The sequence below is a fragment of the Nannospalax galili genome, unplaced genomic scaffold, assembly GCF_000622305.1.
Source record: "Nannospalax galili isolate Female #2095 unplaced genomic scaffold, S.galili_v1.0 scaffold286, whole genome shotgun sequence".
Lineage (NCBI taxonomy): Eukaryota > Metazoa > Chordata > Mammalia > Rodentia > Spalacidae > Nannospalax > Nannospalax galili.
Window position 1 is genome coordinate 12727356 of NW_008359442.1, and position 15837 is coordinate 12743192.

The window sequence follows — 15837 nt, forward strand, 5'->3', positions numbered from 1 at the left end:
TTGCTGTTAGAAGTTGTAGATTTTGGATATATTCACTACCAGCTCCCTTTGGGAAAGCTTGCCAGGAAATCACTTGAAAAGTTAAATGAAATAAGTGCTTCAGGAATTAGGTCTCTTCTCCAACATAGTTCTTGTGTCGGTTCACATGGAGTTTTCCTAAAGCCAATTCTACCAAGGATTAATTTACTGAATCAGCAAATGATACTAAGCAAACAGCCATCAAGTAAAACCAGAGTGTAATGTTAGTCAGTATGTAAATTGCTCATGTCAGTTATGTTATATCCATGCAGTAGAATTTGTGAAGCTATTTTGAAAAAGTTGAGGTGAAGTTAAAAATTGAGACAAACATGTTAGTAGGTCAAAAGACAATTTTTTGAGGTTGAGGCAGAAGGATTTTGAGTTTGTGATCAGCCTGGGCCATGTAGTAATACTGTTTCAAAAAGCAGAACAAAACAGAACCCCCACAAAAAAAAAAAAACCAAAAGGTAATTTATAATAACTATTTAATAGTGTGATCTCATTAGTGATAAATCATGTGTTATGATATAATGATTTACTCCTTTGCTCTTGTATGAGATTTAAATTTTCTGTTTTATGTTTTTCTGTATAAGTATCATTTTTAATAATAATGTTTTTGAAAATTTCATACATTTATGTAATATATTTTGATCATATCTACCTACCATGTCCCTCCAACCCCCCAATACCCTCACCCTCTCTCCCTCTCAACATTGTGTCCTCCTTTTTTTGTTTTTGTTATTAATAACCATCTGAGCCCATTTAGTGCTTCTTATATGTGCATGGGCGTGGGGCCGTTCCCTGGGGGATGAGCAACCTACCAGCAGGGATGAGCAACCTACCAGCAGCCTCCTCAAAGGAGAGTGATTCCCTCTTCCTCAGCAAGCATCAATTGCTAATACCTTCTCCACCAAGGTTGGGGTCTCAGGAGCCCCCCTCTCCATTCATGCTGGCATTTTGACCTGTTCTTGTGCAGGTAACCACAACTGGTGTGAGTTGATATCTGCAACAGCCATGCCATGCCCAGAAGTCAGCATTTCACTGCTTACCTCCTCATTCATTTGCTCTTAGATTCCTCATGCCCGCTTTTCAGAAACATTCCCTGAGCTTAGGATGGAAAGGCCTAGGGATATAACATAGTTAATTCATCCACTGCTGAGCAACCACAGTTACTTAACTTGGCATTTTGACTAGTTATGAGCCTCTGCATTAACCACTACTCACCATGTAAAGAAGCTCTGACCAAAGTTGACAGCAATACAAGAGCAGGTTGTTAATATAACAACAGTGGTTGTCCCGCTAGGGGCTATGATCTACCCAGTCATGGGCTTTTGACCAGTTTTTCAGTACCAAACATGAAAGATTTTTTATGTGTTTTCATTTTCTTTCAATTCTAGGAATTTTTGAATTTCCTTCTTGATTTCTTTGGTCGACCCAGTTAATCATTCAATAGTATCTTATTTAGTCTTCAGGAGTTTGTATATTTTCTGTGACTTCTATTTCTGTCAATAGCTAGCTTCATTTTGTTGTAGTAGGTAGAATACAGGAAGTTATTTCAGTTTTCCTTTATTTGTTGAGTGCTGCTTTGTGTTCTGATATATGGTCAGTTTTGGAGAAAGATCCGTGGGCTGTGAGAAGAATGTATTTAGTGTTTGGGTGATATGTTCTATAGATATATGTTGGGTACACTTAACTTATGATGCCTTGTAATACCATTGTTTATCAATTTTATAAATGCTTATTTCCTGTATAAATAAATTCCATTAAAAACCAAATATCAAAGAGAAATCCTGGATTTAAAGCCTTTAAGAAACTAGGTACTTTTAAATTATGGTAAAATTAAAGCAGTTTTATGGAACCCTAAGTCTTGGGAAGCAGGTATATTTGAGTTTAAATTCTAATTACTTCTTACCCAGGTATTATTGGCCTGTTGCTTAGTCTCCTGTTTTGGTTTCATTATGCTCAAAATGTTGAATAATAACGTCTTTATAAATTTAGGAGAATTAAGTGATAGTACATGTAGTTTGGTAGCATGATATCCAACAGGCCTTTGATAATCTCTACAAAACAGTGGGATTATGACCCTAGTTCCCTCTTTATAAATATGTTAGGAAGTTGATTGTAACAAGCTGGAGACAATTTTTGCTTATTTGCCTAAAAGTATTCCTAGTTCCTTGTATCAGAGTCAGTTCTCAATAAATAAGCATTAGTTAGGTATGCTTTCCTTATCCTGTTATTATGCTTAGTAAATAATAGGGAATGGCTTTCCTTACGGTAGTGTGTGTATGCACATGTTTTGCAGGTACAGGTGCACTTGTGTGCACATGGGCCAGAGCCTCTTGTCAAGTGTCTTCCCCTCTTATTCTCCACTAATTTTTGAGACATGGTTTCTGACTTCACATCTGGTTCACCAATTCGGATAGACTGTCTGGCCGGCAGGCCTCAGGAGTCCTCTTCCCCAGTGTTTGGGTCATAGGCATGTACTGCCAAACCTGATGTTTTATATAGATGCTGGGGAATCTGAACTTGGGTCGTGACAATATTTTAGTTACTGAGCCATTTCTCTAGTCCTGATTTTCTTTATAATAATTAATTGTTTTTCTATGGGTTATCTATATTTTATTTTATTTGGATCTACTCCATTTGAATAATGTATAATATCAATTATCTGACATTATTACATGTCATATAAATATGGTATGTAATACTATTTTAAATTTTTGTTTATTTTATGTTTATGAGTATTTTGCCTGCATGGATGTAAGTGCACCCATGTCATGCATGCTCATGGTGGCCAGAAGAGGGAGTTGGATCCTCTGAAACTGGAGTTAGTAACAATTATAAGCTGCCATGCAGGAGCTGGGAACCAAACCTGCATCCTCTATAAGAACAGACAGTGCTTTTAACTGCTAAGCCATCACTCTAGCCCCTGGTAATGTAATTATTAATCAGTTGGGAAGTTTTTCTTCCTGTGATAACCCCAAGAGCTGAAACACCATTCTCATGGACTTTTCTGGAAAACTTTCTTTTTTCTTTTTTTCTCTTTGGTCTTTTTGAGACAGGGTCTACCTATAGCCACAGCTGGCCTGGAACCCACTGTGTAGACCAAACTGGCCTTGAACTCACGGAGATCTGCCTGCCTCTGCTTCTGAGCTGCTGGGATTACAGGCATGGGCCACCCTGCCAGTGAGAACTCCTTTCTTTAAACACATTTTAATGGCTGTACATGCTTGCTCAGTGATTTTTTTTCCTTTTTTTAAACTCTATCACTACTTCTTTCACCCTCCTCCTCCCTTAGGTGCCCATCTGTTTTGGTTGTGTGTTAGATTTGGGTATTTACTCATAACCTTGACAAATACGCTGCCTTTGGCAATTGTGTAGTATAATGAAGATGACACTGAGTAAATAGCTAAGAGTGTTTTGAGTTACACAGTTTGTGAGAATCCTAATGTATTTTGCTTGTCATATATGTAAGTCATAGAAAGAGAGAGGGGAGAAACAACATGAAATAAAGAAGGAGACACCACCATTATTTTATTGTATTTAAAATTTTTATTGTATTGTAAGAGTGCTTTGTCTGCATGTATGTAAGTGCACCTGTGTGTGCAATGCTCACAGAGGCCAGAAGAGGGCATCAGATCTCCTGGAACTGGAATTACAGGTGGTTTTGAGCTGCCATGTGGGTGCTGGGAACTGAACCCTTATCCTTTGCAAAAGCAGCCAGTGCACATAACCACTGAGTCATCTCTCCAGACCTCTAATGTAGTTTTAAACAGAGCAGTGCCATGATCAGATTACACTTTAAGGAGCTCACCCTTGTTGCAGTAGAGAATTATTTAGAAAGAACCATGAGTGGATGCAAGAGATGCCAGTAGCTAAGTGAGGGTGCTGTAGCAATGAGCAGTACACAGACAGACTTTCTGATAAGTAGGAGGCAGAGATTACAGAGGCAGGACAACATATCTCCTTAAACTGTGGGTGGACTGGTTAGACCCTTCCAAGATGAATGTACTATATAATTAGGGTAAAGAATGGGCTAAATGGAAATCCTGTTACTGTCTAATTACAATACAGAGACTCTTATTATTAAAAATAACATATAGGTCTAGGTCCGTTAGCAGAACAGTTTGGTTCCTCGTTTGGAATTGTGCATTGCTTATTCAAGGGATAAATGTGAAGAAGATTTCTGAGCTTGTCAGATGCTATAATGTTTGTGACTCCAATAATTCAAGTTTCTGCATTTGCTCTTTAAATAAAAACATGTGAGGGAATGATCTCAATGCTTCCCTATTCATGACTTGGATTGCATAATGATGGTTTCCTTTTGAGCTTGCTGAGTTTTGTGTCTTTGTGAGTTGATTTCTATTCTCTGAAATTGTGCAACTTTTTATGTAGTACCACGTTTAAAGAAAACTTTATCCTGTGGTAAGTTCTTTAAATATGGAGAAATGAAGGCTAGATCGAGATTTCCTATCTTTATCTTATCCAGAAGAAAAGGGGAAGGCTTTTTTTTTTTTTTTTTTTCCCAAAGTGCAGTGATTTTTCCACAGCATTGCTACTTTCAGTTAAAGGTTTACATGCTGTAAGGAATTTTCTGTCACCCACTTCTTTAAGAACTAGGCAATGGCTGTAACTACCTCTAACCAGAAAAAAATGACTATATAGTAAAAAAAATGACTATAAAGTTGAAAAACATGTCTGTTTTTTATTTTGCCGAGCAAAGCATATCCTTGTCAGAAGCATGCGGTTCAGGGCATAGTTCTTTTCAGTCGTTTTTTAGGACTTTCCTGAGCCTTGCAGGCTTTTGAGTATTGAGATTCTTGTCTCCATTCTGGCCTGTGCTGTATACATCTACCATAACATGTGTTTTGTATTGTGGAATTTGGGCTAAGTGAAGTCTAGCATAGGTTTTTTCAGATGTATGTACCTACTGAGTTAGAGGAAGAGTCATCAGAGTTTGAGATGGCATCCTATTGGGCAAGTGTATCGTATTACTTCAAGTTCAAAGGTATAGTAAGTAATAAGGCTGTGACTTCATTGTATTGTTTCAGGACTTTAGTATGGTAAGTGCTGTGAATAGATCCCAGGAAGCTAATGAAGGGGCAGAAATTGTTGTGTAAGGAATGAGAAAGAGTTTCTACAGGGCAGGAAATGGGGGGTAGCTGTTCCCTGCAGGACTGACTCCAGTGGCTTAAAGGTAGTCTGAGTGGATGCCATGAAGGAGTCTGTCAGTGCAAAATCCATCCACAGCTGTTTTCAGGGAGGAGAGTAGAACACTTCAAACTAAGCAAGGATCTTGTGACTTGAAAAAGACCACTGGTGGGTGGTGGGTGGCTTTAAGTGTATTGTTCATGGAATGAGTAGGTAATAGTAACAGTTTCTGAATTTTTTTGGAAAGCAATGGAGAAACCTCCATTGGAGGATAAAAGGAACAATCCTAGCAGACTTCAGACATCAGAAGTATATGTTAGTTAAACAAAACAAAAACAAAACACTCCATTAGTTTTCCCATGTCTGAACACTGTTTTCCTAGCCTGCTGTCCCATAACCTAGACCTATGTTCTCCTAATTTGCCAACCTCCATAGCATGGTGTGTAAGACCCTGTATAACGTGGCCATTAATACATTTTTTTAGTCTCATCTTCCTGAGTTGTTTCTGTCACATTAGGCCCTAACAGTGTAAACCTGTTTGTAGTTACTTGAATTTTCCTGCCTTTTCATGCCTTGGAACTTGTATGTGTGCTGAGGTTTCTTCCCAGGATGGCTACATTTGTTTTTCTTAACTGGCAAGCCATACTTCATTCTTAAGATCCATTTCTGATGTTTCTTTGGGAACATTTCTTGACATTGGATCCTCAAATTAACAACAGCGGCAATAGCAGTAGTGGCAAACGTTTAAGACAGAATGTATCAAAAACTGTTGCAGGTCCCTTACACATTCTAGTTTAAGGAGGTCATTACTGCTGCTTCCATTTTGCAGGTGAGGTGATTGCACAGACATGATTAAGGAAAACCCTGGAATGAAGTAGTAGGGCAGGATTAGAACCAAGGCCATCTGGCTCAGATCTTGCTTTTTGCTAATACATTATACAGCCCTCATCACTGCCTTTGAATGCCCTGTATCTTTATCTTTTTCCGTTTCTATTTTTCCACTTGTTGTTCCATATATTTGCCTATTTATTTAGTGACAATGTCTCGTGTAGCCTAATCCTCTTGCCTCCAAGGCACCACCATGCCTGTTTGTCTCTTTTAAAGTATGCTGCTTTTTAAAAAATATTTTACTGCATGACACGGGTGCACTCACATACACACAGGCAATACACTCATACACATAATAAAAATAATAAGTAATTAAAATATTTTATTTATTATTTTTATTTTATGTGTATGAGTGTATTGCGTGCATATTTGTAAGTGCACCCATGTCATGCAATGCCTGAAGAGGTCAGAAGAGGGCCTCGGATTCCCCTGGAACTGGAGTTATGGACGGTTGTCAGCCGCCCTGTGGGTGCTGGGAATTGAACCCAGATCCTCTGCAAGAGCAGCAAGTGCTCTTAACTGCTGAGCCATCTCTCAAGCCCTTGAAAGTGTGCTGCTTTTTGCCTCATTGTTTCCAAAACACTTAACAGAAACGTTTGAAGGGAGAAAGGTTTATTTGGGGACCAGGGTTTCAGGGGACTCTCAGTCCATCACCATGGGGCAGGCAGCACGGAGTTACTTCATGGGATGGCGGGAGTGTGAGGCAAAGAATTGTGACCTGGCCTCAGACTAGGAAACAGAGAGAACAGGCCAGAAGCAGGGACAGGTATAACCATCAAAGGTTCATAGCAGTGACCCTGTTCTGCCAGCCAAGCCTCACTTCTTAAAGATCCCACAGCTTTCAAAGTAGTGCCCAAACCCTGGAGACCAAATACTCAAAACACAGGTCTGTGGGGCAGCATTCTAGATTTAATACATGGTTTGTGCATCTAATTCTTCTCAGCTTCCTTCCTGCCTCTCATACCTTCAGGTAGGGGACAGTAGAGTAGGGGAATTTGGGCGGAAAAAGTGATATATTTTATGTCTTGCCTCAGAACAATTTTGTTCAAATTGGAAAACAAGATATATGTTGCTGACCTAACACCTTTGGAAGGAATTCAGTTATTTGCTACTCTGTAATCTCTGAATATTGCATTAATAAATGCTTAAATGTTCACTGAAATTTTACCTCCCCTCCTCAGTTAGGGGAATTTACCCTTAAGGTGTGTTAGGTAAGGTATGTGAGGGGCAGTGCAGAAATGCTGTGCGTGGATGGAAACATGGAGCAGGTAGGGTTGGATTTTTTTCTGGTGTGGAGCTGGTAGGGCTGGTAAGCTCTGTTTTCCTCTTCTGTTCTTTTGCCCGGTGTCCACTGATGGTTCTATGGTGGTTACACTGCTCAGTGTGTGCACATGCTGCTGGGTATAGCACTATGGCCTGGGTAGTAAGTTGGGTTCTGCTCTCCAGTGCCCATATGAGGTTCTGAAAGTCAAGAGACCCTGCCCCTTTATCATAGAACTGAAATAGCTTTGATTTTATAGCTTTTGAGCTAAAATGACTTCCATGAAGATTAAGCTCATTTAGATGATTAAAAAGTACTTCAGCAGGATCTGCTGTTTATTTTATAAATTTGTTTGCTTATTTTTAAATTAACTGCTTCAAACTTTTGGGTACCACTCCCTACTGTTGCCTTTATCTGGGGGCATGAGAGGTGGGGGGAAAGAGGACAAGAATTATTAGACACACAAGCCCTACTTTTAGTGATACACCCAGAGTATAAAAATAGACTACATAAGAGATAAAGATACAGAGAACTCAAAAGCAGAGAGCAAGCAGGGTCCATTTGGGATACTTGGGTTTTAGAGGAAGAACTTTTCAGTTGTGTGGGCTTTTTATTAATGAGTCATGTAAGATTTAAGTAGAAGTTTACTTCCAAGAAAAAAAAAGTGCCCAGAAACAAAGTAACAGATTGCCTGCTCGTCTCCTTTAACTCTCAGAGATAAAGCAATGGAAAAGAAGGGTACAGTGTGTGGTGCCTCCTGGTTGCTATAACAGAACACTATAGACTGGGTGGCATGAGCAAGTTTCTGGTCTGGGGAGATAGCTCAGTGGTTAAAAGCACTGGCTACTCTTGCAGAGGACCTAGATTCGATTCCCAGCACTCACATGGCAGCTAATAATGGTCCATAACACCAGTTCTGGGGATCCAATGCCCTCTTCTGGCTTCCACAGGCATTGCACAATATGGGTACGTTTACATTCATGCAGGCATAACATTCATGCACATAAAATAAAAATAAATTTTAAAAAATTATTTTCTCATAGTTGTATAGAGTGAGCTCCAGGCCACCAGCTAGTGCTTCATGGTGAGAGAACCTGTTTCAGAACACACACGCCCACACACACTGCCACACCGCCACACACCCTCACCCTCCAGATGTCACATAAAAACTTTCAGTCCGCACAGCCTTTCCTTTCAGATTTTGTGACTGTTGCTTCAGTGAATGCATCCCTCTCGCTGTTCCACACCTCCCTTTTTCCAGGTGTCCTTTCATAGTTTCATTATCATATCAGTTTTAGTGTGAGCTTTTGTTTTTTACAGGTGGAGGCCACGTGGCTTTGCAAGGCCAGAGTTAATGAAAATCTTACACAGTTCACTGGATGATTCTTTTAAACGCCTTATTGTTCCTCTTCTCTGTAGAGAGTTCAGGTATGTATCTTGTCTTGCTTGTGTACTGTTTATCATTATGAACTGAGGACTGATGAACCAAACCAAAGAACTTTGTCAACCACAAGGTCTTAAATTTAAACCTTGCTTTGGAGCTGTAGATTCACTCTGATGTGTAGATCTTAAAACATTCTTCTCAACTGTGATACACTTAAAATCTTGACCACTTACTATGTCCTTCCCTTTCAGTTCTGCAGTGCCAGTGTTGCAATTTGACAACAAAGCCAAACAAATGATTAGAAGTGATTGGTTTGGAAAAAACAAACTAGAAGTTAATGGAGAATGGAATCAATTTTTAGAGGTAGTATAGCCAGAGAAAGCTTAAAGAAATCTGTGAAGGGCAGGATGATCTTACTAGCAAGGAGAAAAAGTAGTTATGCATGCTCCTCTCCCAGTGAACCTTGTTTGGATGAGAAATGACCAGCAGTGATGAGCAAAAACAAGATGATTGAGATAGCTATGCCAGCAGACCAGTGGATGTTCTGATAGTAACAAAGATGGGAACCGCAGAGGGGCCGAGGAGCAGAATTACGTTTAGCAGAGAAGATGGAGGAAGAATTCCACAGGGCAGAACCTCACTTTCTCTTTCATTTTTTTCTAGCCTCTCTTAGCAATTAAGTTTCAAAAAGCAGCCATTGTCTCATATAGTCCTTCATACAGACTGTGGATTGGCTTTTTCAAACAAATTTCATCAAAGGCTTCTTGGAAACTGTTGTAGCTATCTCATCCACCTCATTACAGTTTCTAAGCAGATTGTGATATTTGCCTATTCCTCTGTTGCTAGATTTTGGTCACTGAATTTAGAAGTGTTCAGAGCAGGAAGTGAATTGGTACTGTTAAGATTGAGAGATACCATTATTGAGTTTCTGTTGATCCATGACACTCAGTGCCTTGGTTCATCCTTTTTAGCCTAGATGTCACCCTAAAGATACTGCTTTATTTTTAATTCTTTATCAAGTCTATGTGAAGTAAACATCTCTTGCTTTTAATGCTGTGGCATAAACTTTAAGGGATTCTCTTATTTTAGTATTTATTTATTTATTTGTGTGTGTGTGTGTGTGTGTGTGTGTGTATGCGTGTATGCGCCTCTCTGTCTTTGTGTTGATGTGTCTGATTTTATGCATACAGAAGAGGGAGTTGGGTATCCTTGTCTATCAGTGTCTGCTTGTTCCTTTGAGATGAAGGTCTCTCCTTGAACCTGGAGCTTGTGTTTAGGTTAGGTGGAAGCCAGCAAGCCTCTGTGATCCTCCTATCTTCACCTTGCTTGAAGCTGGAGTTATAGGTGTTTGTGGGGCCATCTGGCTTATTACATGAGTGCTAAGATCTGAACTCCAGTGGTTCATGATTATGGAGCAAGTGCTCTGCAAGCTACTGAGCCATCTCTCCAGTCCCATGGAGTCTGTTCTTTTTCTTTTCGTTCTTTTTAATGTGTATGCGTGTATTGCCTGCATGTAGGCTGTCAGATCCCCTGGAACTGGAGTTAGGGACAATTGTTAGCTGCCATGTTGGTGCTGGGATTTGAACCCGGGTCTTCTGCAAGAACAGCCAGTGTTCTTAACCGCTGAGCCATCTCTCCAGCTCCAGATTCTGTTCTTAATGAAGGGGGAAAATATCTTATTTAAAACTTCATTTCAGTACATTTTTTTCTTTCTTGTTTCTTCATGGTACACTTACTATCCAGTAGTACTTTTGACATTTTTCAGTGACTTCACTGCATGTGGAATAATTTCATTGAAATTAAGCATTTTGGCATGGCGTTATTTAGTACACAATCCTTTTATGATTGACATTAGCAGTGGGTCAGCAAGAGCATATTCCTTCTCTCCTTCTAAGATGCCTGTGGTGAAGCTGGGCAGCTTATTTCAGATCCTAGTTAATTTGCAGACATTACCTAGAGATGTTTCTCCTGATACCTCTAGGATTACTTAACAGCAGTTGAAGAGGAAAGTCCCAGATGACTTTGTTGTTCTTTTGAAAAATTACATTTTATTTATTTAATTCAGAAGAAATTTATCTTAAAGACAGAAAAATTGAGTCCCAGTTGTTGATTTTTAAAATACTTCATTTCTGTTCTTGGGCTAGTACTATGATTACAGGTACATGCCATCAGCCACCATGCTTGGCTTTTTATGTGAATGCTGGAGATGCGAACTCAGATGCTCATACTTGGACAGCATCCATTTTACCTATTGAGAATTCTCATTGGCCTCATACTGCCATTTTAAAACCCCATCTTGTTATTTCACAGTAGTCTACTTAAAATATTTTATTTATTATTTTTATTTTATGTGTATGGGTGTATTGCCTGCATGTATCAGAGTGCACCTGTGTTGTGCAATGCCATGGAGGTCAGAAGAGGGCGTCGGATTCCCCTGGAACTGGAGTTAAGGATGGTTCGTAGCTGCCAGGTAGGTGCTGGGAATTGAATCTGGGTCCTCTGCAAGAGCAGTCAGTGCTCTTAACCACTGAGCCATCTCTCTGGCCCCTACAGTAGTCTACTTAAAAAGTGCTTAAGTATGGCTAGAGAGATGGCTCAGCAGTTAAGAGTACTGACTGCTCTCGCAGAGGACCTGAGTTTGGTTCCCAGCATCCACATGGCAGCTGAGAACTGTCTGTAAATCCAGTTCCAGGGGATCTGACACCTTTTTGGGGCCTCTGTAGGCATTGCAAGACACGAGTGCTCTTATATATATATATATATGTAGGTAAAATGCTCACACACGCAAAATAAAAAAATAAGTAAATAAAAATTTAAAAGCTTCAGTATCTCTTTTCGTCTCCAAGGTCAAATTAAAGCTCTTTAGAAAAACATGCATGATGATTTGGTGTGCTAGGGCTTTATCTTGCTGCCACAGCTTTATGTCTTTGCTGTTTTGGGGGGATTTTTTTAACCTTAGCACGTGAAGTTACTTCCTTTTCCTCTGATAATGTTAATGTGTCTTATATGCTGCTTTTATTGTGTGAGATATCCTCTTCAGGTTTTCCCTCTACTGTCCCTGTCTTTGTTTACTTATCTCTAGTACTCTTCCTCCTGTTCACCTGAGCTGTCCCTGGCATAGGTTCCCATTAGCATAGCGTTGTTTCAGGCTTCCCCATCATACGATGGTCTTCTGGGCAGGGATCTGGTCTTTCAGCTTTCTCTCTCTCTCTCTCTCTCTCTCTCTCTCTCTTTTAAGTATTTTATTTATTTATTTTATGTGTATTCATGAATTGCCTGCATGTATGTAAATGCACCTGTGTTGTGCAAGCTTTGTATCTCTCATATCAATCATGGTACCTTGAAAAGATGGTCAACAAATGATCTCCCGATAAATGAAATTCAAAGTGAGGATTTAGAAATACTTCTAATGATTCTTTTCTCTTGTTTGGCTAAATACAGAGAAAATTACAGTGAAATGTTAGGGAAGATGAGAGAAGATCTTTATAAACAGAATTAACTCAGAAAAGCAAACATTAGTCAGCTGTGTTCATCTTCATATATGTCAATAATTCCCCCTAGCACAGACACAAACATGCTTTGAATTGCTTTGTACTCATAATTTTCTTGTGGCAAATGGCATTTGCTTTTATTTGGTCCAATGGAGAAGAAATACTCCCTATGTAATTCTTACAAATCTCAGGAGATAATATGTTGAGAGTTTCAAGTTCCCAAATGCATTTAAGACCACCATAGACTTACATTTTTATCTTAAAAAAGTCTTAAAAGTACACTTTTGAACTGTGTCTTAAAATCCTGTAGTACTGTCTTAATTTTGATAATTTCTGGATAGAGCATACTATTACATGAATCTTGATTCTGGACTATCTATTACAATCTGTGGTATTGTTGTATTACTGATCATGACAAAGGTGTAGATCCAGAGAGTGGGGTAGGAGATGATGACATTGAGACATAGATGAAAGTATAAAACTAAACACTCTTAGAGGAAGTGTCCTATGATTGTTATAGTAAATACTCCTATTTGGAAAAAATTTGGATGAATGAAAAGCTCAGAATTTTTTTTTTCTTTTTCTAAAGAGCCAAACTGACATCAGATGCTGAGAAGGAATCAGTGATGATGTTTGGACAGAACCTTCGCCAGCTTCTTTTAACAAGCCCTGTTCCTGGACGTACCTTGATGGGAGTAGATCCTGGCTACAAACATGGTTGCAAACTGGCTATCATTTCTCCTACTAGTGAGTTCTTTTTCAGCTTTTCATATAAAAGGTGTTTGGCTAATCATAAATTTCACTGAATAGATATCATAAAGATTTAGAAATAATGTTTTGTTTTGAGCTTAGAAAATGTTTTCCTATAGGGCTATGGGAGAGATTCAAAGTTCCTATTTCTCTTATTATTGATCAAAACCTCACAGGCATTTATCACATCATTTATTCCCCTTCCCTGTGTGTCAGTGCAGATTCTGAGGATTAACTAGGCTCATCCTTGAGCTCTTTCTTTTGAGACAGGATTTCATGTAGCCCATGCTGGTCTTAGACTTTCTACATAGCCAAGGAAAGCATTGAACTGTTGCTCATTCTGCCTCCATCCCCTGATTGCTGGGATTACAGGCCTGTGCCACCATTCCTTTATGTAGTGCCAGACTTCACACCAGGCCACACTAGACAGGCATTATCTAGACATCTGTATCCCCAGCTCCTCAGACCTAAACTCTTCTCTCTAATCAGCCTCAATTTGTTGTGATGCATTTAATTCTTTACATATCTTAGGTATCTGTATTAGTCAGGGTTCTCCAAAGAAACAGAACCAGTAGAATGAATATAGATGTATAGAGATTTATCAGCTTAGCTCACAGGGTAGAGTCTGAGTAGTCCCAACAATGGCTGCACCACACTGGAGAGGCTGAGAATCTGTAGTTGCTCAGTCTACAAGGCTGGATGTCTCAGTAGTCCCAACCTGGTGCTGAAGGTCTGACGAATTCCAAAAGATCAGCTAGTCTTCAGTCTACAGCAGCAAGACGAACTCCCTAGCGAGAGAGAAGGCAAGGAGCAAGAAGCCCCGCGTTCTCCTCTGCCTTGGCCTTTAATACCGGCTGCCATCAAAAGGTAACACCCACATTTAGGGTGTGTCTTCCTGCTTTAGATGATCCAATCAAGAAGATCTCTTTCATTTCCGTTAATCCCAGATCCAATCAAGTTGACACCCAGGATTAGCCATCACAAGTATTATCTTTATATACTTTATAAAAGTGTGCATTTTATAATATACTGTGCATATTTTTTAGTAAAACTATTGGTTTAAATGGGTATGGGTGGTTCATACCTATCATCTAAGCACTTGGGAGGCTGAGGCAGGAAGATCACCTAGAGTTTGAAGCAAGTCTGGGCTGTTTTAGTCCTTTAGTGTCTGATAACCCAAAATAATCATATAGGTTCACAACACATAACCACTTAACACATCTCAATTACACATTCAAAAAAGAATAACTCAAGTATCTGCTTAACATATGTGTATACATGCCCAAGCCTATTCTTAACCAAATAGGACAAAAATATGCATGTTAATTACAATCCATGTTTCTGCAACTGGTCACGTGGCCTAAGTTGGTATTGTAACTACCTTCCTCTACGACCCATTCTGTATTTCCTCCACCATCAGCAAGCACCTCTGCAGGTCTTGGCACTTTCCCTGGAAGAGTGACCCATACTTTCATCCCTGAAGGGTCTGGGCCATTTATTGTCCTGCCTGGATTGGGTTGTTGCAATTTCCCATTGACCTTAGTCACAGGACTTGGTAACACCAAAAGTCACCCTAAGGAATCTCCTGCCTTCCAGATATAATCTTCCTTACTTCCATTGTGGAGAACCAGTCCAATTTCCCCCTGGTAGTCTGGGTCAATCACCCCTCCTAATACTGTTATTCCTTTCTTAGCCTGCTGACTTAAGGGCAACAGAAGCCCAAAGTGTCCAGCGGGAAGTCTTAGCTTCCAGTTCAATGGAATGTTTGTTGTCTCTCCTGGCAAAAGCACTTCCTCTTCTGGAACCAAAACATCCAAGCCAGTAGAGTGCAAAGTCAAGGGTACAGGAAGCAAAAATTTTCGTAGTGGGTCACCAGGGGTGATTGTGAGTGGAATCATTCCCACTTCCACCCCTTGATTCCTGGACCCATGAATCCTAGCTATAGAGAGAAACTGTGCCATATATTGGACGCTGATTCAAAGCATACACTGCCTTCTGGAGGACCCTGCCCCAGTCCTCCAGGCTATTGCCACCTGATTGGCACTGTAACTGTGTCTTTAAGAGACCATTTCATCGTTCTGTCAAGCCAGCTGCTTCAGGATGGTGGGGAACATGGTAAGACCAGTGGATTCCATGACCATGGGATCACTGTCGCACTTCTTTGGCTGTGAAGTGAGTTCCCTGGTCAGAAGCGATGCTGTGTGGAATACCATGACGGTGGATAAGGCATGCTGTAACTCCCTGGATGGTAGTTTTGACAGAAGTATTATGTGTAGGAAAGGCACATCCATAACCAGAATAAGTATCTTTTCTTGTAAGGACAAAACGTTGTCCCCTCCAAGATGGAAGTGGTCCAGTGTAGTCAATCTGCCACCAGGCTGCAGGCTGGTCGCCACGGGGAACAGTGCCATATTGGGGGCTCAGTGTTGGTCTCTGCTGTTGGCAGATCTGGCACTCAGCCACAGCTGTAGCCAGGTCAGCTTTCATGAGTGGGAGTCCATGCTGTCGAGCCCATGCATGACCTCCATCTCTGCCACCATGGCCACTTTGTTCATGGGCCCATTGAGCAATGACAGGGATAGCTGAAGAAAGAGGCTGACAATCCACAGAGCGGGTCATCCGATCTACTTGATCATTGAACTCATCTTCTGCTGAACATCACTTTTTGATGAGCATTTACATGAGACACAAGTATGTTTACATCCTTTGCATCTATGCACATACTTCTTCCCCAAATGTCTTTCTCACCAATTTTCCAATCATGTTCCTTCCAAGTTCCTGACCATCCAGCCAAACCATTGGATACAGCCCATGAATCAGTATATAATCGCACTTCTGGCCATTTCTCCTTCCAAGCAAAATGCACGACCATGTGCACTGCCTGAAGTTCTGCC

General features: G+C 40.2%; 1 protein-coding gene across 2 annotated transcripts in view; it reads left to right on the forward strand.

The window, feature by feature from the left end:
- The window catches only part of Srbd1 (S1 RNA binding domain 1), a 209274-nt gene that overhangs the window by 46728 nt on the left and 146709 nt on the right, over positions 1–15837 (forward strand). For both annotated transcript variants that reach the window (XM_008823071.3, XM_029558632.1), the window contains exons 11-12: positions 8639–8746; positions 12783–12940. In XM_008823071.3, coding sequence (XP_008821293.1) covers positions 8639–8746; positions 12783–12940 — 266 coding nt within the window. The remainder of the gene's footprint in view (positions 1–8638; positions 8747–12782; positions 12941–15837) is intronic.